We start from the raw sequence: 24,449 nt of genomic DNA, 5'->3' as shown, positions 1-24,449 counted from the left end.
TCTAATCCTCTATTCTACCCTTTGTATATTTGTATGATTATTTGATTAAAGTTTTTTTCCTCAGACTGTAGACTGTAATCTCAAAGGGCAGAATTTATGTTTATTTTGCTTATCACTGTATCCCTACCCCTGCCACATTGCCTGGTACATAGGAGGGCCTTGATACTTGTTGAATGAATGACTCCTGATTTAGCTCTATTTCTACTACACCAATGATTTTAGAGTAACATTTTTATCTTTGAAATCTTTGCCATATGCTTTATATAATTCGTCTACCCATCTGTTGATGTAATAGCATCTGGAAAAAAAGGATTTCAAGTTAGTTATTCTCAGTTTATAAATCACACTCTTAAAAAAACACACACCTTTTTTTTGGTACAAGCATGAAACAGTAGTGCTAAATATTCTTTCTATATTTGATGGAGCCTGGTCATATATTTAATTTTTATTTCTCTGCTGTCATAAGCAGGAGAAACTAAGAAATCATAGAAACTATTGTGTAGGGAATATAATTAAAATGCAAAGAGGTGGTGTGATAGTAAAGTTAGTGCCTCTCAAACTGGTATTCCACAGAATACTGTTTCAGGAGATCTTTTTTTTAATTTTAATTTTATGTTTTGAGACAGGGTCTTAGTCTGCCACTCAGGCTAGTGTATAACATGATCACAGCTCACTGCATCCTTCATCTCCCAGGCTCAGGCGATCCTCCCACCTCAACCTCCCAAGTAGCTGGGACCACAGGCGCACACTACCACACCCAGCTAATTAAAAATTTTTTTTTGTAGAGACTGGGTCTCCCTAAGTTGTGCAGGCTGGTCTCCAACTCCTGGGCTCAAGCAGTTCTCCCACCTCAGTCTCCTGAAACGCTGAGATTACAGGCATGAGCCACCATGCCTGGCCTATTCCTGCAGATTTTAATAGGTATTCTACAACCCTTTCTCCGTCTTTCTGCCATCATTCCCCCTCTACCACCAAGGATTGTCTTCTTATAAATAACTTTGGGAAACACAATGTATTAGTTCCACTTCTCATAGAATAACAGTGTATATTAGCATAGTCAAGCTTTTTCTTTTGCCTTAAAACAGTTTCTCAACCTTGATACTGTTGACATTTTGGACTGGATAATTCTGTGTTTGGAGCAGGCAGTGGGAAGGATTGCTCTCCTGGAAATTGTAGACTATTTAGCAGCATCCTTGACCCCTACCCATTAGACTCTAGTAACACTAATATACTCGTGGTTGCCCAGCTGTGACAACCACAAGTATCTCCAGATATTGCCAAATGCCCCTTTGTCCCCTGGAAGCCAACCCACCCAAGAGTGAGAATTACCTTTAAAAAGTCAGTTTGATCCTGTTTTATATTCATAATTCCCAGATTTATTTGAGGATAGAATACTTCTCCTTCTCCTTCATTTTCTCACCTAATTTCCTAGGAAATGTGATTTTAAAATTATCATTTAATAAAACAGAAACTAATTCTCCTATTTAGGCTTCCCCCTAAAACTCATCAATATTTTCTATGGCACTTAGAATAAAGTTCAAACTTCGTAACATGGGCTTTGTGCATGAAAGGGCCTTTATCTGCCTCCGTTACCTCACCTCCTATCACCACCTGGTGGCAGTCACATAGTGAGCTTCTTTCAGTTCTTTAGGCATCTCAGTTTCTTTTCTAACATGCTCTTCCCTCTGTTGGGAATTATTTTGTCCTTGTTCTTTCTTATCCTTTAGGTTCAGTCTTAGATTAAATGTCATCTCTTAAAAAGAGATGTTTTCTGATCGTTTTTTACCCTGCCAGAAAGGATAGCTATCTATCCCAGTTCTTACGCTCTGTCTCATCAGCCTATTTGTTGTCTTCATTCACTTTTTATAGTTTGTAATTCTTTGTTTACTTGTGTAGATTTCTTTCTGCCTCAGTCGCTAGAATGTAAACTGTATGAGGGCAGGAGCCACATTTATCTCATTCATCATATCCCTAGCATTTAATAGAGAGCCTAGCATCTAATAGGTACAATAATTATTTGTTGAATAAATACATTTTATTAATATAATTCACATATTATAAAATTCACTCTTTTAAAGTGTGTAATTCAAGACTGGGCATGGTGGCTCATACCTGTAATCCCAGCACTTTGGGAGGCTGAGGTGGGTGGATCACCTGAGGTCAGGAGTTAGAGACCAGCCTGGCCAACATGGTGAAACCTCATCTCCAGTAGAAATACAAAAATTGGGTGTGGTGGTGGGCACCTATAATCCCACCTACTCAGGAGGCTGAGGCAGGACAATCACTTGAACCCGGAAGGCAGAGGTTGCAGTGAGCCAAGATCACGCCATTCCACTACAGTCTCGGCAACAGAGCAAGACTTTGTCTCAAAAATAAATACATAAATAAATAAGTGTGTAATTCAAAGGTCTCTAATATATTCACAAGTTTGTGCAGCCATCACCACTATCTAATTCAAGAACATTTTCATCACTCTCCACTCCTCCTTCCCCCAGCCCCTGCCTGCCACACCACTCTACTCTCTGTCTCTATGGATTTATATATTCTGGACATTTCATATAAATGGATTCATACAACGTGTGATCTTTACTGTCTGGCTTCTTTCTCTTAGCATAATATTTTCAGAGTTCATCCATGTCATAGCATGGAACCGTACATTATTCCTTTCTGTGGCTGAATTGTATTCAGTTGTATGGATATACTACATTTTGTTTATCCACTTATCCATCGGGAGACATTTGGGTTGTTTCTCCTTTTTGATATTATAAATAATGCTGCTATGAACATTCATATATGAGTTTTTCTGTGAACATATGTTTTTACTTCTCTTGGGTATGTACCTAGAAGTAGAACTGTTGAATCATATGGTAATCTGTTTTTAACTTGTTGAGGAACTACCGAACTGGCTTCCCAAGTAGCTGCATCATTTAACATTCTTACCAGTAATATATGAGGGTTCTAATTTCTCCATATTCTTACCAACCCTTATTATTGCCTTTTTAAATTATAGCTATTCTAATGGGTATGAGATGGTATCTCATTGTCATTTGATTTGTATTTCACTAATGACTGATGTGTTGAAATATTTTCATGTACTTATTGGTCATTTATGTGTCTTCTTTGGAGAAATGTCTATTCAGATTCTTTGTCCATTTTTAAAAATTTGGTTATATGTCTTATTGTTGAGTTAGAGGAGTCTTTTTGGCATATTTTCTAAAAGAGATGAAAGAGTTGTAAGTCTTTTTATATTCTGGATACTAAACCCTTGTCAGATAGTTTTGATATGGGTTTGCAAATGTTTTCTCCCATTGTGTTTGTCTTTTACTTTTTTGATAGTGCCCTTTTAAGCAGAAAAGTTTTTAATTTTGATAAAGTTCAATCTATCAATTTTTTTATTTATTGCTTATGTGTTTGGTGTCATATCTAAGAAACCATTATCCCATCTGAGATCAGGAAGATTTTTACCTGTGTTTTCTTCTAAGAGCTAATGTAGTTTTACCTCTTACATTTAGATCTTTGATCACTTTTGACTTAATTTTTGTATCTGTGTGGGAGTCTAACTTCATTCTTTTGCATGTGACTATCCAATTATTGGAGGGTTTTTTTTTTTACTTTAATAAAGTATCATAATTTTCAAAAAATGAGAACATGGTTTCAACATTTACAATTTTAAAAATAGTGTGTGGAGCACATACTGTGTATCAGACATTATGTTGGGTATATATCATCTATACAGATTTTAAAAAGACATAATCCCCGTCCTAAACGTCTCACAGATCTGGAAATTAAGAAAATTGAGAATAGTAATAAAAACTTGAATGGAACATTAAAGATATTTGATGGTGTTAATAGTAGTTTTAAAGAAATGGTTTTTGAGAAGATTGGCCTTTTATGTATTTAACCCAGAGATTGCATGAGAAAATTTGATGACATTAATAGTATAAAAATGAAAATATTCCTGAATGTTGCTGTAAAAAGCACTTGATGGTGGCTGCTATGCAGTAGGAGTATTTTACCTTGATCGGTACTCTTAAAGAATTATTTTCTTTTTGAGACAGTCTCTGACACCCAGGCTGGAGTGTGGTGGCGCGATCTCAGCTCACTGCAACCTCCGCCTCCTAGGTTCAAGCAAAGAATCATTTTCTATTAATGGTTTGCGGGGTGGATGAGAAAGCAATTGTCTGTCATCCACAAATGCAAGCTGGAGATAAGACGATTATAGAGATGACAAAGAAATTAGTCTCTCTTTCTCTCTCTCTCTCAGTGTAACTGTGTGTCTCTATTTTAGTATAACTGACTGATTTAATATTTATTTAACTCAGAGCAAGGGAATCTCTAAGACGGTGTTCTTTAAGTCGTTCTTTACCTGTTTTTAATTTTTTTCACTCGTTTGACTTCCTTTTTTCTGTTACTGCTAATCTTATCATTGTTAATATAGCTTGCTAATATTTGTACTTATTTATGCTAGCTCTCTCTAAACTAAGCTTAGTCTTTTGTGACTAATTATTGAATTCAGGACATGTTTAGCCCATTGTATTAGTCTACTCAGACTGCCGTAGCATAATAGTACAGACTGGGTGCCTTAAACAACAGAAATTTGTTTTCTCATATTTCTGGAGGCTTGAAAGTCCATGATCAAGATGCAGGCAGAAATGGTTTCTAGTAAGGCCTCTTTTCCTCTTTGCAAGCATTTCCCCACACATGGCCTATCCTCTGTGTGTGACTGTAATGAGGGAGGCAGAGGGAGAGAGAGAGCACGCACTTATGTGTTGGGCGGGGGCAGTGGGGGATCTCTGGTGTCTCTTTTTTTATAGGAACACTAGTTTTGTGGGATTAAGGTTCCATTAATCTTAAGTCCTCGTTTAACCTTAATTGCCTCTTTAAAGGCCCTGTCTCCAAATACAAGTCACATTGTGGGGTTAGGGCTTCCACATATGATTTTGGGTGAGACACAGTTCACTCATAATACCCATGTAGCTCTTAGTAGTCACTTTTATACAGTTAATATGTTTATATTCCCTATTTTATAAAATACAGTGATTTTTCTATAAAACTTATATTGATATTGGGGAGGGGAAAACTCACGTCACCTAGGCTCTTTGTACCTCAGTTTTCTCATCTGTAAAATAAGAATATTGGGCTAGTTGATTTTTGAATGCTGAAATTCTCTGATTCTCCAATTCAGAGTTACTGATTTCTGACATTCAGCAGGTACATTATTGGAAGCATCTTATAATAGAAATTGATGTTCTGTACATTAGCATTCTGTAAGTTTCTCATAACTGAAGTGAAAGGCTTAATCATTCTATATACCGCTATATAGATAATCTGTTTCCTGTGGTCCCAGCTACTAGGGAGGCTAAGGTGGGAGGCTCGATTGAGCCTGGGAGGTTGAGGCTGTAGTGAGCTATGAATATGCCACTGCACTTCAGCCTGGGTGACACAGCTAGGCGCTGTCTCAAAACAAACAAACAAACGAAAAAACTCTATTCAACTAGCTATGCTGGGCTGATTAGTTTTTACTATGTATAGTTTAAAGGTCTGGATATGCTGTGTTTCTTTTTTTCTTCCAGTTAATAATATCCTTTATTTATACAGTATAATTTACTTATCCTTTATGAATACCTTTTCATTTTAATGGGTTCAAACAATATAATAATTGAAGATAGCAAAATGTGATAATCCTTCTCATACCTACTCCCCTTTCAAAGGAGGTAACCACAACAGATTGTTATGCATCCTTGCAATCTTTCTATGAATGCACATATGAATATTAACTTATGTACATATTTTCCATTAATGGGATCGTGCTATATATATTCTGTTATTTATTTTTTCCTCAACAGTGTTTCTTGATTTTTTATACACACCAGGATGTATGTATATTATTTTTTAAATGCATAGTGTTACGTAATATCATAATTTACTTAACCACTCCCCTTTTGGACATCAATTTGTTTCTTTTTCACTATTAAAAACAGTGGTGAGGCAGGGCGTGGTAGCTCACACCTGTAATCCCAGCACTTTGGGAGGTTGAGGCAGGTGGATCACCTGAGATCAGGAGTTTGAGACCAGCCTGACCAACATGGTGAAACCCCATCTCTACTAAAAATACAAAAATTAGCTGGGCATGATGGCGGGCACTTGTAATCCCAGCTACTTGGGAAGCTGAGACAGGAGAATCGCTTGAACCCGGGAAGTGTAGGTTGCAGTGAGCCAAGATCATGCCGTTTCACTCTCTGTTTCAGTCCAGACAGAGCAAGACTGTGTCTCAAAAAAAAAAAAAAAAAAAAAAAAAAAAAGTGAATGAAGATCCTTGGAAATACATCCACTTGTATAGAGATTCCTTTAGAATACATTTCCTACATGAGGGATTAAACACTGAAAATTTTGATAGCTACTGCCAAATTGTCTTCCTAAAATTTACACTTCCATCAACAAGGAATGAGTATGTTCATTTATCCTTACCATTGCCAAATGATACCACTATTTTAAAACTCTTTCTAACCTGATGGTTGAAGAGCTGTATTTCCTTTTTTTAAAAAGTTGCATTTATATGACATCTGGCATCCTTTCATTTGTTCATTGGCCATTTATATTTCTTTTTCTATGAATTGCTGTAATTAACCTACTTTTCTTACAGAATCAAATTATCTTTTTAATATTGACTTGTAAGAATTTTAAAAAATATATTTTGCATGTTATTTATTTTAAATGTTGTAGATATATATTTCTGCTGCTTTTCTTTTAATTTGCTTTTGGTGTTTTGTGAAATGGAAATTTTTATTTTGTGTAAGTGTCAATCATTTCCTTTATGGCTTCTGTGTTTTGTGTAATATTAAGAAGGCCTTCCCCATGTGGAATTATTTAAATGTTCTGGTTTTTATAGTGTTTTATATCATTTCTTTAACTCCATTTTGAGTTTCTTCTAAATTGATGGCTGGTTGACCCAGCCCTATTGATGTATAATTCATTCTTTTCTCACTAAGATTTGAGGCCTCCTTTATCGTAATCTAAATTTCTATATATATGAAGATTTACTTCTGGACTCTGTTCTTTTTGCTGTGTTTTTCTTATTTACTAAAAGTGTACTTTTAATTACAGTAGTTTACCAAGTGTTTTGATATCTGAGAAGGCAAAAACATTGTCTTTCATTTAACTTATTTTGCACACAATTCTTGCTGTTTTTATTTATATTTTTCTCCTTCTCTCTGTTAGTTTTTTTTTTTCTTGGTCTGTGTGCGTGCATGTTACTGTAACCTTACTCTATCTTCTTCTGATTAGTGGCTATTTTATGTCTGAACTAGAAAACTAAACAAACTGCCGGTGTTTTAGATAAAACAATCTCTCTCTCTTCTTTTTTTTTTTTTCCTTTTGAGATGAAGTCTTGCTCTGTCACCCAGGCTGGAGTCCAGTGGTGGGATCTCAGCTCACTGCAACCTCCACCTCCGCCCAGGTTCAAGCAATTCTCCTGCCTCAGCCTCCCGAGTAGCTAGGATTACAGGCAGGAGCCACCATGCCCAACTAATTTTTATATTTTTAGCAGAGACAGGACAGGGTTTCACCATGTTGGTCAGGCTGGTCTTGAACTTCTGACCTCAGGTGATCCCCTCTGCCTCGGCCTCCCAAAATGCTGGGATTACAGGCATGAGCCATCACACCTGGCCAGATAAAACAATCTTTAAAGCAAAGAAATAAATTCTTAGGAGACTGATTCATGGGTAGAATATTCATGCTTTAACACATGGAGTTTATGTATATTTTAGTTTCTCAGAGGCCTAGATTTTTTGTTTCTGAATTCTTGGTCATACTATAAATAGCTGATGTTGAATATACAACCTATGTGAACATTAATATATATTAAAAATTATTTTAAGAACAGAAGCTATGTTTAAATCATTTTGCTGAACAGTTGTATTTCTATTGCTTTATGTTAATAAAAGTTGTCTGTTAAGAGGAAAACACAGTAAATATGACCAACCAAGCCCATGTTTTACTTTTGGGTTTTCTTTCCTAACAATAGAGAATAAAATAAAAATAATTAGGTAATTAATTAGAATAAGCTGTTACTCTTATTTTAAATCAGCTATTCAGATGCTATTGTAAGAGCTGCATCTGTTACCATGGAGTTTCCTTAACTCAAACTCAGCTTTAAAAAAAAAAAAAAAAGGCAGAAAAGAAAGAAAGAAAGAAAAAGCTGTGGCCTGCTTCATGCTTTGAAAAAAATAATTCCCAGTGACCTTGGGCAGCTGTAGCCCTTATTGTACCTAGATTGCGGAGTTTAAAGTGGCCATCCTGTTTTACTGCAGAATCAATACAACATCCTGCATTATCTGCTCAGGTCTGAAGCATATGAATTAGAGAAGCAGGTATGTTTAAATAAAAGTTTTGTGCAGTGTTATTCAAATAAAATGAATGGATTCAGCATGCTTTTTAGAACCTTAAGCTTTTGTTTTTCTTTTTTTTTTTTTTTTTTGAGATGGAGTCTCGCTCTGTCTCCCAGGCTGGGGTGCAGTGGCCGGATCTCAGCTCGCTGCAAGCTCCACCTCCCGGGTTTACGCCATTCTCCTGCCTTAGCCTCCCGAGTAGCTGGGACTACAAGCGCCCACCACCTCGCCCGGCTAGTTTTTTGTATTTTTTGGTAGAGACGGGGTTTCACTGTGTTAGCCAGGATGGTCTCGATCTCCTGATCTCCGCCCGTCTCGGCCTCCCAAAGTGCTGGGATTACAGGTGTGAGCCACCGCGCCCGGCCTTGTTTTTCTTTAAAATATCTCTGGTACTACAAATTATACCATGCAATAATATGAATTTATGTATATGTGTATGTGTATCACATACTGCTTTTGGACCATTTTCCTTATTCCTAGACAGGTGGAGTATTTTGAGAGTTTCTGGGACTGCACTGAGTTTTGGGGGACCTGGGGCTCAGAAAGGAACCTATACTTTTTCTACACTTTTCAATCTTAGAGTACCTCAGAGATCCAGAAATAGGATAGTTCTATATTATTAATATTATTAGCATCTAGAGAGTCTACATAGATCTCACTTGGCCAAGAAACCTACCCTTTTAGTCTTGGGTTCCTGAAGTTACATATATCTCTACATATGGGATTCAGTAGGTTGATAGGCTACATGACAGAACTGACAAAGTGAATCCAGCCTGCAGAGACATGTATTGATTGGCCCACACAGTGTTTTTAAAATATCTGGATTTATAGCTTCTCCTGAAAAATGGAAAGATTTGACAAACTGGGCCGACATCACCACATGGCAGCAACTAGACAGACATATCCTTTCCAGCTTGTCAGAATCCCAACCACTCCTTCTCCTGAAGGTGTCACTTTGTCATTTCTCACCACGTTTGCACAATCATCTACTTGCTCAACACATTTATGTTACCTTCCCAGCTCCTGAAGGTTTGGAACTTGTAATTTACACTATTCAGTGCACACTTCTTTCTCTGTATGTGGTACAGTTAAAGTAAAATAGATAGCAATTTAATATAGAATAAAATCAACTCGTTTTCCCCAGAAACATATTATACATTCATGTCTTCATACCTTTGCTTTGCATTTTTTCCTTCCCCGAGATATTTATTCTCTTGCTGAATGAATTCTACTCAGCTCAGCCCCTAGTACCTTGAATCTTCCTTGATCAATTCTGTCTACAGTTTTTTTTCTCTTCTACAGTCTTAGAACCTTATTTTCTCCCACATTATAAATTTATTATAGTAGAGCTTTAGGAAACTCTCATTCACTTAAAGAAGGCTTGTGTGTGGTCTTATGAAGAGGTTTTTTTGTTTTGTTTTTGTTTCTGTTTTTTTGAAATGGGGTCTTGCTCTGTTACCCAGGATGGAGTGCAGTAGTGCAATCTTGGCTCACTGCAGCCTCCACCTCCCTCAGCCTCCCAAGTAGGTGGGATTACAGGTGCCCACCACCACGCCCAGCTAAGTTTTGTATTTTTAGTAGAGACGGGGTTTCACCATGTTGGCCAGGCTGGTCTTGAACGCCTGACCTCAAGTGATCTGCCCGCCTTGGCCCCCGGAAGTACTAGGATTACAGGCATGAGCCACCGCACTTGGCCTGAAGAGGCCTTTGATTAGTCTTTTCTTAATATGGTTCACAATTCATTTTTTCAGAGAAATATATATAAAGTTGTCATTTTAAAAACTCAAAAAGTAATCTTAGTTTTTGTTTCCTTAGTTTTCTCAATTGGCCTTTGGGCATTAAATTTAAATATCATTTTCCTGTCTTTCAGTTACAGATGAGGACACAGTAAAGAGGTATTTTGCCAAGTTTGAAGAGAAATTTTTCCAAACCTGTGAAAAAGAACTTGCCAAAATCAACACATTTTATTCAGGTGAGTAATTAAGAGACTTTTTTTTTTTTTTTTTTTTCCTGCCAGGGAAGGATAAATTGTACCATATCATTGTTGAAACTTCTGATCAATGATCATTGTTTTTAAATTGAGTCTTGTTTTCCTTACTATACTACACTTAAGAGATATTTTCTTAGCTGGGATAAGAACACATCTGGTTTCTCAATGTTTAAGCTTTCTGTGGTCATTGCCTAGACTCTTCAGTCAAAAGGATATTGGGACTTCATTGAGAGGCAGTAGCTTGGTATAGCTTCACTGTGACCCAGTTCAAAGCTTAAAGAGTCAGAAACTTGATATTATCATTTTAGCCAGAGATGAATTACATAGTTCCAGCTTATCAATGATGGCAGTTTTATACCTTTTCATTGCCTAGAACACTCATACTTATTTCTCTAAAGCACTGGCCTCCAGAGTAGCATCTACAGTATGCCATTGGAATGTGAGAAGAAAATGTTAGAACTTATATAAATTTATGTCTGAGTCTTTTGAATTTTATTTTTCATACATGTATTGTTGTAACGTACCTAATATACATTAGTAAAACAATGTCTTTATAGTGAAAAATTTTGGAAACTTTAGAGCACTACCTTAGACATCAAGAGTCCTGTGAGACCTAGTTAATAATCAGATAGTTTCATGAGTACAGAATCTGAACAAAGTGAGTTCGATTCAGAAGGATATTTCATCTAGACTCGAAACTTTACACATAGTTCCTGTTACACTGCCAAATTTACAGCCTAGTAACTGGAATACCTATCCCTTTGAATGTAATGTATCTATCCCCTGAGCAGTAATTTATGAAAAAAATTTTAGTCTGTAATTATATTTAATATCAAAAATATAAAATTACTCTATTTTTTCTTTTTATATTTAATATGTAAATTACATGCCTGCTATTGAGAATATACTCTCATCTCTTGGCAAAGACTTTAGAAATACCATAATCTTATAACTAGCATAATCATAAACCAGTTATTAGTGTGAATTAGTCTAAAGATGAATAGTTTCATGACTTTACTAATTTGTTTTTTGGATGATTTGTTTCCTGGCTTGTCCACAACTTCTGGAAGCATCTTACTCAGATAACCTTTTTCAGCAGCCCCTTCAACTAGAGGCTGATCGTTCTCTTTTATAGAGTATTGAGAGTCAGGAGATGGAAAAACGTAAAAAGAGTCACTGAGAAAGAGCTGCCAGAAGACAAGAGACTGAGTCCAGCATTCTCTTAGCTACCATTGTTCTTCCAAATCAGCATTTCTGTGTATTTCTATAAAAATGAATCTTCTTCTAAGCATCAGTATTGTTCTATTTCTGCCACTCCTGTTCGTTAGCATCTGCTGACCTCTTGGTTGCTCACTGTGAACTTGGACTCCTGGCTCCCAGTCAATCTCTATCTTAATTTTTCGTATCATGCTGGATGACGTCATTGTCCTTGTGGACAGTCATTTTCAGTTACACTGTACTTTAGCCCCATACACACATAGCCATACCCATCACCCAGAATTCCTCTCCTCTAAAATACCAAAACCTAATATGAGTCTATGACCATGTCTCCCAGCCTTTTAGCTTTTTACTCCCCTACTCCTTTAATATCTGTTTTTCCATGTCACAGAGCTCTAGTTTCTTGACTCTCCCATTTTATTTCAGTTTATCATACACCTCTTATAATTATTTCCGACTTTTTTTTTTGTCTTCTTTTTTCCTTTTTTTGGAGAATGGGGTCTCACTATGTTGCCCAGGCAGGTCTTGAATTCCTGTGCTCAAGCTATCTTCTTGCCTCTGTCTTCCTAAGTGCTGGGATTATAGGCATGGCCACCACACCCAGCCAGAATTATTTTCTTCTCCATCAATCATTTTAACCATTTTGACCCCTGTGTTTTTAATCCCTTTGCCCTCATTGCCTTATGTTGCATCTGCCTAGTAAAACTCAATCAATTGATCCTTTACCTTCTTCATGCCTACCCCAGAGGCTGCGTAGGACAACAGCAGAAGAAATTGGAACCACAATCAATTCGTTGTTGCACCCTTAACTACGCCCTCAAAGCTTCCTGCGGGTCCTAATCAGTATCCTTTTTCATGCTCCAAAGTGCTTTTGTAAACTTTATATCGTTCTCCAGAATTCTCTAACCCCACCACCTTCCCCATCATGCTCATTGTACCCGCTGCTTTACAAATAAAAATAAAGGCCATCAGCTTCTGTTGATGTATAATGCCATGCAGATATATGGTATTATGTCTGCACCTCTCTCCCAAATGCCTATAGACATTCTCATCCTTATTTATATTCCTCCAATCTTTGTAGAAGAGATATATCCCTCTTTATTCCATCCGAGATCTTTACAACTACTAAATTTCAACTCTTCAAGACCTTGCTCCAGTAATTATTTCCTCTAAGAATTATTAAATAAATATAACTTCCCTTTTTGTTGATTCAATCTCCTTAGCAAGTCATTCCCTTCAAAAAAAAAAAAAAATGAGCAAGCAAATTTCTTAACTTTATATCCTCCTCCTCCTCATCTTTCATTTGTAGCTGGGCTTTTTCCTTTGGCAGAGGGAACAGTTTATGCACAAGCAAGAGCCATGAAAGAGTTGAAAGAGCATAGCATGTATATATGTCTCTTTCACAAGGGTAGAGGCACCTAGAAGACAGAGACAAAATATAAATTTTTTTTTTTTTTTTTTTTTTTTGAGACAGAGTCTTGCTCTGTTGCCCAGGCTGGAGTGCAATGGTATAATCTCGGCTCACTGTAAACTCCGCCTCCCAGGTTCATGCCATTCTCCTGCCTCAGCCTCCTGAGTAGCTGGGACTACAGGTACCCGCCACCATGCCTGGCTAATTTTTTTTGTATTTTTAGTTGAGACGGAGTTTCACCATGTTAGCCAGGATGGTCTCGATCTCCTGACTTCGTGATCCACCTGCCTTGGCCTCCCAAAGGGCTGGGATTACAGGTGTGAGCCACCGTGCCCAGTCAAAATATAAATATTATTATTATTATTATTTTTTTTTTTTTTTTTGTGACGGAGTCTCGCTCTGTCACCCAGGCTGGAGTGCAGTGGCTGGATCTCAGCTCACTGCAAGCTCCGCCTCCCGGGTTTACGCCATTCTCCTACCTCAGCCTCCCAAGTAGCTGGGATTACAGGCGCCCGCCACCTCGCCCGGCTAGTTTTTTGTAATTTTTAGTAGAGACGGGGTTTCACCGTGTTAACCAGGATGGTCTCGATCTCCTGACCTTGTGATCCGCCCGTCTCGGCTTCCCAAAGTGCTGGGATTACAGGCTTGAGCCACCGCGCCCAGCCAAAATATAAATATTATTTAAAGCCATGCAAACAGGTAGATTTTCTCTAAGGGAAAAATGTACAGAAGGGATTGCAGTGTTCTCAAGGAGAAAGATAATTTCTATAATTAGGAGATAGCAGGATTAAGAGGAATCAGCGATGTAGACAGAGAAGACCATATAGCAGGAGGAGGAGGAGACTAAAAGAGGAGGGCATTTGCAATGAAGCAAATGTTTAGATTGAGAAAGGGTATTGGAAATGATGTAAGGCTGTAAACTATGAATATATAAAATCAAGTTTATTAGCTTTTTTCTTTTACTATGACATTTTTTTGAAGAAGAAGAATCTCTTAAGGTTAACTTTAAATGGATGATTTGTTTCACAAAGAATAGAAAATGCTTCTTGGTTTATGAAGAAAAATATCTACTCTTGTAGTACTTTGTTTTTTTTGTTTGTTTTTGAGACAGGGTCTCACTCTAGGCTAGAGTGCAGTGGTGTGATCTTGGCTCACGGCAACCTCTGCCTCCCGGTTCAAGTGATCCTCCTGCCTCAGCCTCCTGCGTAGCTGGAACTACAGGCATGTGCCACACACCTGGCTAATTTTTTATTTTTATTTTTAGTAGAGATGGGGTTTCACCATGTTGGCCAGGCAGGTCTTGAACTCCTGACCTCAGGTGATCCACCACCCTCAACCTCCCAAAGTGCTGGGATTACAGGCATGAGCCACTGCGCCTGGCCAGTAGACACTTTTTATATTTTGAGTTATAGTAAAAAAAAAACTAAATTATGACCCAGCACACATATACAGATACATTTGTTTTATATATGTTTGTATGCATCTATATGTGTGTGACTACACAATGTATTTAAATAATTTAAGATTTTTTTCATGAAACAGTACTTATCTTTAGTACTTGTAGTATATTCTGTTTTCTATATTTTTCTATTCTGTTCAATTTTTTTTTATTACACTTTAAGTTCTAGGGTACATGTGCATAACGTGCAGGTTTGTTACATATGTATACTTGTGCCATGTTGGTGTGCTGCACCCATCAACTCATCAGCACCCATCAACTCATCATTTACATCAGGTATAACTCCCAATGCAATCCCTCCCCCCTCCCCCCTCCCCGTGGTAGGCCCCGGTGTGTGATGTTCCCCTTCCCGAGTCCAAGTGATCTCATTGTTCAGTTCCCACCTATGAGTGAGAACATGCGGTGTTTGGTTTTCTGTTCTTGTGATAGTTCGCTGAGAATGATGGTTTCCAGCTGCATCCATGTCCCTACAAAGGACACAAACTTATCCTTTTTGATGGCTGCATAGTATTCCATGGTGTATATGTGCCACATTTTCTTAATCCAGTCTGTCACTGATGGACATTTGGGTTGATTCCAAGTCTTTGCTATTGTGAATAGTGCCGCAGTAAACAAACGTGTGCATGTGTCTTTATCGCAGCATGATTTGTAATCCTTAGGGTATATACCCAGTAATGGGATGGCTGGGTCCTATGGTACTTCTAGTTCTAGATCCTTGAGGAATCGCCATACTGTTTTCCATAATGGTTGAACTAGTTTACAGTCCCACCAACAGTGTAAAAGTGTTCCTATTTCTCCACATCCTCTCCAGCATCTGTTGTTTCCTGACTTTTTAATGATTGCCATTCTGACTGGTGTGAGATGGTATCTCATTGTGGTTTTGATTTGCATTTCTCTGATGGCTAGTGATGATGAGCATTTTTTCATGTGTCTGTTGGCTATATGAATGTCCTCTTTTGAGAAATGTCTGTTCATATCCTTTGCCCACTTTTTGATGGGGTTGTTTGGTTTTTTCTTGTAAATTTGTTTGAGTTCTTTGTAGGTTCTGGGTATTAGCCCTTTGTCAGATGAGTAGATTGCAAAAATTTTCTCCCATTCTGTAGGTTGCCTGTTCACTCTGATGGTAGTTTCTTTTGCTGTGCAGAAGCTCTTTAGTTTAATTAGATCCCATTTGTCAATTTTGGCTTTTGTTGTCATTGCTTTTGGTGTTTTAGACATGAAGTCTTTGCCCATGCCTATGTCCTGAATGGTATTACCTAGGTTTTCTTCTAGGGTTTTTATGGTATTAGGTCTAACATTTAAGTCTCTGATCCATCTTGAATTAATTTTTGTATAAGGAGTAAGGAAAGGATCCAGTTTCAGCTTTCTATTTACGGCTAGCCAATTATCCCAGCACCATTTATTAAATAGGGAATCCTTTCCCCATTTCTTGTTTTTCTCAGGTTTATCAAAGATCAGATGGCTGTAGATGTGTGGTATTATTTCTGAGGACTCTGTTCTGTTCCATTGGTCTATATCTCTGTTTTGGTACCAGTACCATGCTGTTTTGGTTCCTGTAGTCTTGTAGTATAGTTTGAAGTCAGGTAGCGTGATGGCCTCCAGCTTTGTTCTTTTGACTTAGGATTGTCTTGGAGATGTGGGCTCTTTTTGGTTCCATATGAACCTTAAAGCAGTTTTTTCCAATTCTGTGAAGAAACTCGTTGGTAGCTTGATGGGGATGGCATTGAATCTATAAATTACCTTGAGCAGTACGGCCATTTTCACAGTATTGATTCTTCCTATCCATGAGCATGGTATGTTCTTCCATTTGTTTATGTCCTCTTTTATTTCACTGAGCAGTGGTTTGTAGTTCTCCTTGAAGATGTCCTTTACATCCCTTGTAAGTTGGATTCCTAGGTATTTTATTCTCTTTGAAGCAATTGTGAATGGAAGTTCATTCATGATTTGGCTCTCTGTCTGTCTGTTACTGGTGTATAAGAATGCTTGTGATTTTTGCACATTAATTTTGTATCCTGAGACTTTGCTGAAGTTGCTTATCAGCTTAAGGAGATTTTGGGCTGAGACAATGGGGTTTTCTAAATATACGATCATGTCATCTGCAAAGAGGGACAATTTGACTTCTTCTTTTCCTAACTGAATACCCTTGATTTCTTTCTCTTGCCTGATTGCCCTAGCCAGAACTTCCAACACTATGTTGAATAGGAGTGGTGAGAGAGGGCATCCCTGTCTTGTGCCAGTTTTCAAAGGGAATTTTTCCAGTTTTTGCCCATTCAGTATGATATTGGCTGTGGGTTTGTCATAAATAGCTCTTATTATTTTGAGGTACGTTCCATCAATACCGAATTTATTGAGCGTTTTTAGCATGAAGGGCTGTTGAATTTTGTCAAAAGCCTTTTCTGCATCTATTGAGATAATCATGTGGTTTTTGTCTTTGGTTCTGTTTATATGCTGGATTATGTTTATTGATTTGCGAATGTTGAACCAGCCTTGCATCCCAGTGATGAAGCCCACTTGATCATGGTGGATAAGCTTTTTGATGTGCTGCTGAATCCGGTTTGCCAGTATTTTATTGAGGATTTTTGCATCGATGTTCATCAGGGATATTGGTCTAAAATTCTCTTTTTTTGTTGTGTCTCTGCCAGGCTTTGGTATCAGGATGATGTTGGCCTCATAAAATGAGTTCGGGAGGATTCCCTCTTTTTCTATTGATTAGAATAGTTTCAGAAGGAATGGTTCCAGCTCCTCCTTGTACCTCTGGTAGAATTCAGCTGTGAATCCATCTGGTCCTGGACTTTTTTTGGTTGGTAGGCTATTAATTATTGCCTCAATTTCAGAGCCTGCTATTGGTCTATTCAGGGATTCAGCTTCTTCCTGGTTTAGTCTTGGGAGAGTGTAAGTGTCCAGGAAATTATCCATTTCTTCTAGATTTTCTAGTTTATTTGCGTAGAGGTGTTTATAGTATTCTCTGATGGTAGTTTGTATTTCTGTGGGGTCGGTGGTGATATCCCTTTTATCATTTTTTATTGCGTCTATTTGATTCTTCTCTCTTTTCTTCTGTATTAGTCTTGCTAGCAGTCTGTCAATTTTGTTGATCTTTTCAAAAAACCAGCTCCTGGATTCATTGATTTTTTGGAGGGTTTTTTGTGTCTCTGTCTCCTTCAGTTCTGCTCTGATCTTGGTTATTTCTTGCCTTCTGCTAGCTTTTGAATGTGTTTGCTCTTGCTTCTCTAGTTCTTTTAATTGTGATGTTAAAGTGTCAATTTTAGATCTTTCCAGCTTTCTCTTGTGGGCATTTAGTGCTATAAATTTCCCTCCAGACACTGCTTTAAATGTGTCCCAGGGATTCTGGTATGTTGTATCTTTGTTCTCATTGGTTTCAAAGAACATCTTTATTTCTGCCTTCATTTCGTTGTGTACCCAGTAGTCATTCAGGAGCAGGTTATTCAGTTTCCATGTAGTTGAGCGGTTTTGATTGACTTTCTTAGTCCTGCGTTCTAGTTTGATTGCACTGTGGTCTGAGAGACAGTTTGTTATAATTTCTGTTCTTGTACATTTGCTGAGGAGTGCTTTACTTCCAACTATGTGGTCAATTTTGGAATAAGTGCGATGTGGTGCTGAGAAGAATGTATATTCTGTTGATTTGGGGTGGAAAGTTCTGTAGATGTCTTTTAGGTCTGCTTGCTGCAGAGATGAGTTCAATTCCTGGATATCCTTGTTAACTTTCTGTCTCGTTGTTCTGTCTAATGTTGACAGTGGGGTGTTGAAGTCTCCCATTATTATTGTATGGGAGTCTAAGTCTCTTTGTAAGTCTCTAAGGACTTGCTTTATGAATCTGGGTGCTCCTGTATTGGGTGCATATATATTTAGGAGAGTTAGCTCTTCCTGTTGAATTGATCCCTTTACCATTATGTAATGGCCTTCTTTGTCTCTTTTGATCTTTGATGGTTTAAAGTCTGTTTTATCAGAGACTAGTATTGCAACCCCTGCTTTTTTTTGTTCTCCATTTGCTTGGTAGATCTTCCTCCATCCCTTTATTTTGAGCCTATATATGTCTCTGCATGTGAGATGGGTCTCCTGAATACAGCAGACTGATGGGTCTTGACTCTTTATCCAGTTTGCCAGTCTGTGTCTTTTAATTGGAGCATTTAGTCCATTTACATTTAAGGTTAATATTGTTATGTGTGAACTTGATCCTGCCATTATGATATTAACTGGTTATTTTGCTCGTTAGTTGATGCAGTTTCTTCCTAGCCTCAATGGTCTTTACATTTTGGCATGTTTTTGCAATGGCTGGTACTGGTTGTTCCTTTCCATGTTTAGTGCTTCCTTCAGGGTCTCTTGTAAGGGAGGCCTGGTGGTAACAAAATCTCTAAGCATTTGCTTATCTGTAAAGGATTTTATTTCTCCTTCACTTCTGAAACTTAGTTTGGCTGGATATGAAATTCTGGGTTGAAAATTCTTTTCTTTAAGAATGTTGAATATTGGCCCCCACTCTCTTCTGGCTTGTAGAGTTTCTGCCGAGAGATCTGCTGTGAGTCTGATGGGCTTCCCTTTGTGGGTAACCCGACCTTTCTCTCTGGCTGCCCTTAAGATTTTTTCCTTCATTTCAACTTTGGTGAATCTGGCAATTATGTGTCTTGGAGTTGCTCTTCTCGAGGAGTATCTTTGTGGCGTTCTCTGTATTTCCTGGATTTGAATGTTGGCCTGCCCTACTAGGTTGGGGAAGTTCTCCTGGATGATATCCTGAAGAGTGTTTTCCAACTTGGTTCCATTTTCCCCCTCACTTTCAGGCACCCCAATCAGATGTAGATTTGGTCTTTTTACATAATCCCATACTTCTTGCAGGCTTTGTTCATTTCTTTTTCTTCTTTTTTCTTTAGATTTCTCTTCTCGCTTCATTTCATTCATTTGATCCTCAATCGCTGATACTCTTTCTTCCAGTTGATCGAGTCGGTTACTGAAGCTTGTGAATTTGTCATGTATTTCTCGTGTCATGGTTTTCATCTCTGTCTGTTCGTTTATGGCCTTCTCTGCATTAATTATTCTGGTTATCAATTCTTCCACTCTTTTTTCAAGATTTTTAGTTTCTTTGCGCTGGGTACGTTATTCCTCCTTTAGCTCTGAGAAGTTTGATGGACTGAATCCTTCTTCTCTCATCTCGTCAAAGTCATTCTCCGTCCAGCTTTGATCCGTTGCTGGCGATGAGCTGCATTCCTTTGGAGGGGGAGATGTGCTCTTACTTTTTGAATTTCCAGCTTTTCTGCCCTGCTTTTTCCCCATCTTTGTGGTTTTATCTGCCTCTGGTCTTTGATGATGGTGACGTACTGATGGGGTTTTGGTGTGGGTGTCCTTCCTGTTTGTTAGTTTTCCTTTTAAGAGTCAGGACCCTCAGCTGTAGGTCTGTTGGAGATAGCTTGGGGTCCACTCCAGACCCTGTTTGCCTGGGTGTCAGCAGCAGAGGCTGCAGAAGATAGAATACTGCTGAACAGCGAGTGTACCTGTCTGATTCTTGCTTTGGAAGCTTCCTCTCAGGGGTGTACTCCACCGTGTGAGGTGTGGGGTGTCGGTCTGCCCCTAGTGGGGGATGTCTCCCAGTTAGGCTACTCAGGGGTCAGGGACCCACTTGAGCAGGCAGTCTGTCTGTCCTCAGATCTCAACCTCCGTGTTGGGAGATCCACTGCTGTCTTCAAAGCTGTCAAAGTTGCTTGCGTCTGCAGAGGTTTCTGCTGCTTTTTTGCTGCTGTTGTTGTTGTCGTTGTTGTTTAGCTGTGCCCTGTCCCCAAAGGTGGAGTCTACAGAGACTGGCAGGCCTCCTTGAACTGCTGTGAGTTCCACCCAGTTTGATCTTCCCAGGGCTTTGTTTACCTACTTAAGCCTCAGCAATGGCGGGCGCCCCTCCCCCAGTCTGGCTGCTGCCTTGCAGTTAGATCGCAGACTGCTGTGCTAGCAATGAGGAAGGCTCTGTGGGCGTGGGACCCTCCCGGCCAGGTGTGGGATATAATCTCCTGGTGTGCCCGTTTGCTTAAAGCGCAGTATTGGGGTGGGAGTTACCCGATTTTCCAGGTGTTGTGTGTCTCAGTTCCCCTGGCTAGGAAAAGGGATTCCCTTCCCCCCTTGCGCTTCCCAGGTGAGGCGATGCCTTGCCCTGCTTCAGCTCTCGCTGGTCGGGCTGCAACAGCTGACCAGCACCGATTGTCCGGCACTCCCCAGTGAGATGAACCCAGTACCTCAGTTGATAGTGCAGAAATCACCTGTCTTCTGTGTCAGTCGCGCTGGGAGCTGGAGACTGGAGCTGTTCCTATTTGGCCATCTTGCTGCGCCCTCCCTCGATTTTTTTTAAATGCTGATTATGATCCACTAAATTGGTTTTATGACCTCATACTGGGTTGCAACCCTTAGTTTGAAACATGATTTCTTTAAGTTAGGTTGCTTCTCAAAAATAATTTTAGGCTAGCTACTATTAAAAATTTTGGTGCTATAATTTGATGACTTCCTGTTTTGTGTGTGTATTGGCAGGGCCAGTGAGGCATGTCTCTTGATGTCCTCACTGGTACAAATTGATAGTCTCTAGAGTGACTCCTGCCAGATCAGGAAGTGGTAGGTAATACGAAGACATGATTGACAGAAATATAATTTGGTTCTGGTCCTCAACAGTATCTTTTTTCCCTCCTTATTTAGCAACCTTCTCCCCAGAAGATGGTAGACTGCAGTTCTCAGACACTAGGGCACAAGAAAACCTGTAAACAATATGGGGTGAGTTTAGCTTAATAACCCGCCTCCACCCACTTATATCTCACACATTAAATAGTTAAAAATGCTCCATTTTTAAGTGAGATATTTTTGACTAAAAAACTTTAAATGTCCTGAAACAAATTGCTGTATTTTATTTGTCTGTTTCTAATCACATCAAAAAGGCCAAACAATCAAAATATAGCATGAATGCTGCTAAAATTTGGAATGTTTTTCTTGCTGATGCTATTTACTATTGAACCTTCCTAGGCTTCCACGCACTCACTTATAAAACAAGCAGATTGATTCCCAACCCTGTAGGGTTCCACACGTTAGGATCAGAAGCTATTTTCAATATTCAGAAAACCTGATGTAAGTTATTTTGTTAGTCTTTATTTTTTATTCTGTGTCTTTGGTTGAAAATTGACATTTATTTAGATGATATTTATTTAGATTTATAGATAAAATCAGCATTCGAAGATCATAGGAAGAGAGGGGAATTGTGAAAGGGAGAGGTTCTTCATGGTAAAAAATTGCTAATCCCTAACCTGGAAGTCTCTTAGGTCTCTTCTGTCACTAGACAAGGTATCAATCTTGAAGTCTATACCATTAGAAACCTTTTTTTTTGTGGTAACCAGTAATGTCTTTTTCCAGTGGACAACTGATCCAACTGATCACTTCACTTTTTTCAAACCAGTTTGCCTTTTCTCTTTATTAAAAATACTTAGCTTCTAAACAGTGTTTATGTGCCTAATGTTAAAAAAAAAAGTCAGAATATATGTGTTGCTTCTAATATTTCACAAAACATTCAAGCCTCTTTTATTGGCTGGAATTTTGAAATAGCTAAGTGCTTTTTCTTTGTTTTTGAATAATTTCATTTTTTTTTCTGGCTGCCCTTTTTTGGTTTCAGTGACATTGGGAAGTCACAGCAGTGTTAATATGCTGTCTCTTTCCTTACTAAAAAGGATAGGAGGGAGAGAGGGAAGAAGGAAGGTAATTGCATTGGTGTTTTATTAGTAGGAAAATTATAATAGAAACAGACTTATTTCTTGCCTGTAAAATATGTTCTTGATCCATATAAATGCAAGACCAATTAGATAATAGTTACTAAGAGCTATTCTTATTACATAGTTATTCCTGTTATTCCTGTAATCCTTTTACAATGTCTTGGTGTATGTTTTTTTCATTATTGATTTATATTGTTTTTATACAAAAGGAATTTGAGGCACTGTATATTGTTATACCACTAAATGTGTGCAATTAATAATTAGAATCTTTTACACTGAAATAGTAAATGTTCATTTTACAAATGATACATGTGTCTAGTATGCATGTATTTAAACTATGACTTAATGACTGGTTTTGTTCTTTGCTCGTGTGTATGTTAAAATGTGGATTAAGTAGGTATTTTTAATGAGAGTGGTCGTAGGTTGGTATATTGTTTTAAATTCCCATGTCTTAACATGTCTTCCTGCGTCATGAGTCTCTTGAGTTCATTACAGTAGAATCAGTTACTTAAGAACTGTTTAAAGGAGTAGGGAGGGTAGTAGGGGAAGTGAAATTAAAGCAGCCACTCTTGCTTGCTTTCTTGTTAATACATCTAAAGGAAATTACAATTACAATATTTGTATTGTCCACAATAAATTTTCCTTTCTTTATTCTGTTAAAAAAAAGTGTTTGATAAGCCTCTATTAAAAACAAGCCATGTGAAAACCAGACTCATTTTCTTTCTCTCCTTTTTTTCTCTCAGCCTCATTTTCTTTCTCTCCTTCCTTCGTTCTGTGTCTCTCCTATTTTTCTTTTTTTCTTTCTGAGACTGAAAGAAAGGATGAGGAATGTCTATGGTCATGAGTAACACAGTTTCCAAATGGCATCTTCACAAACAAACACAATATCATGTAAATTAATTTTTTAAAAAAATCGTAGGTCACAACCCAATAAATTGGTCAGAAAATTAAAATACAGTCATGTGTCACTTAATGACAGGGATAATTCTGAGAAATACGTCATGAGGTGATTTCATTTTGGGAACATCATGTGTACTTACACAAACATAGATGGTCTATCCTGTTACACATGTAGCCTATATAATATAGCCTGTTGCTCCTAGGCTATAAAACTGTCCAGCATGTTACTACAGAGAATACTGTAGGCATTGTAAAACAATGGTAAGTATTTATTTATCTAAACATAGAAAAGGTACAGTAAAAATAAAGTATTATATCTTACGGGGCTCCTGTTGTACATGCTGTCAGTTGTTGACCAGAATGTTGTTCTGTGGCGCTACGACTGTACGTGGGTCATTGCAGGCATGTTTTTAAAAATATAGATAGAATATAGTAGAATAGAAAATATCAGAGTGTTATTTACTAAATACATCTGTTGTGTTTATTTACAAATTATATGTATTTTTTAAAGTTTATGTGCAATATGACATTTAGTATTTTACAATTATGCAAAGTACTGTGAAAACTGACATGAAGAAGCATTGACTTTACTTGGAGGAAGAAAGCAGGATTGAGGAAAAGCCTTTAGAAGAAGTGAAATTTAAATTGGGTCTTTGAAAATGTGTAGGCATTGGCCAAATGCTCTTAAGGGAGGTTGTTTGGGGATGGCTGTAGGGGGAGGTGGAATTTAGTGCTTCAGAGCAAGGGAAAAAAATCTATCCAGATGCATAGTGGCATTAAAGTACATGACATATTTGGGGATGAAGACAATAACAAATAGTCTTTTGAGGCTGAATTTGTAAGATATCAAGGAGTAAGTTGCTGATTAGAGAGAAAAGTGGAAAAATTAGATGTTTTATTCACATACAGATTTCAGACTTCAGTATCTGAGGTACACAGTTTCAAGTGTGTAGGAATTCCAGATAAAAGCAGTATAAAAAATGCATGTAATGTAACAAGATTAACTATCCTGAATCATCTGTGATGGGTCAACATTCTCATTAACTTACTTTATATTTTGAATAACACTAAGGTCCATAAATTGAATTAACAAGATAGTAATATTGTAAGATAGGTAAACAAATAATAAAAATACTCTAAGACATTAATTTTATTTTAGAAAGAATTATTCTTCAATTGCATAACAACAGCATTGCCATTCTGAAGACAGCTTGTAGTTCTTGAAATAACTTTTTCTAAAAGTAAAAGAACAATGAATTTGGTGAAAGCAAAAGATATTGGTAACCCTTATTCTAGCTCTTTGAGGGATACATTAGTTCTTTGAAAATTCTTGAATGGTTATTGGAAA

At 37.8% G+C, this 24,449-nt stretch overlaps 1 protein-coding gene across 2 annotated transcripts in view; it reads left to right on the top strand.

Moving 5' to 3' along the window:
* XPR1 (xenotropic and polytropic retrovirus receptor 1) overlaps window positions 1-24,449 on the top strand; it is a 259,722-nt gene that overhangs the window by 150,990 nt on the left and 84,283 nt on the right. For both annotated transcript variants that reach the window (XM_025377428.1, XM_025377418.1), the window contains exon 3: window positions 10,258-10,359. In XM_025377428.1, coding sequence (XP_025233213.1) covers window positions 10,258-10,359 — 102 coding nt within the window. The remainder of the gene's footprint in view (window positions 1-10,257; window positions 10,360-24,449) is intronic.

This window comes from Theropithecus gelada, chromosome 1, assembly GCF_003255815.1.
Source record: "Theropithecus gelada isolate Dixy chromosome 1, Tgel_1.0, whole genome shotgun sequence".
In the NCBI taxonomy this organism is placed as follows: Eukaryota; Metazoa; Chordata; class Mammalia; order Primates; family Cercopithecidae; genus Theropithecus; species Theropithecus gelada.
Note: the sequence above shows the minus strand (reverse complement) of the source record. Positions and strands in the feature narration are given on the sequence as shown.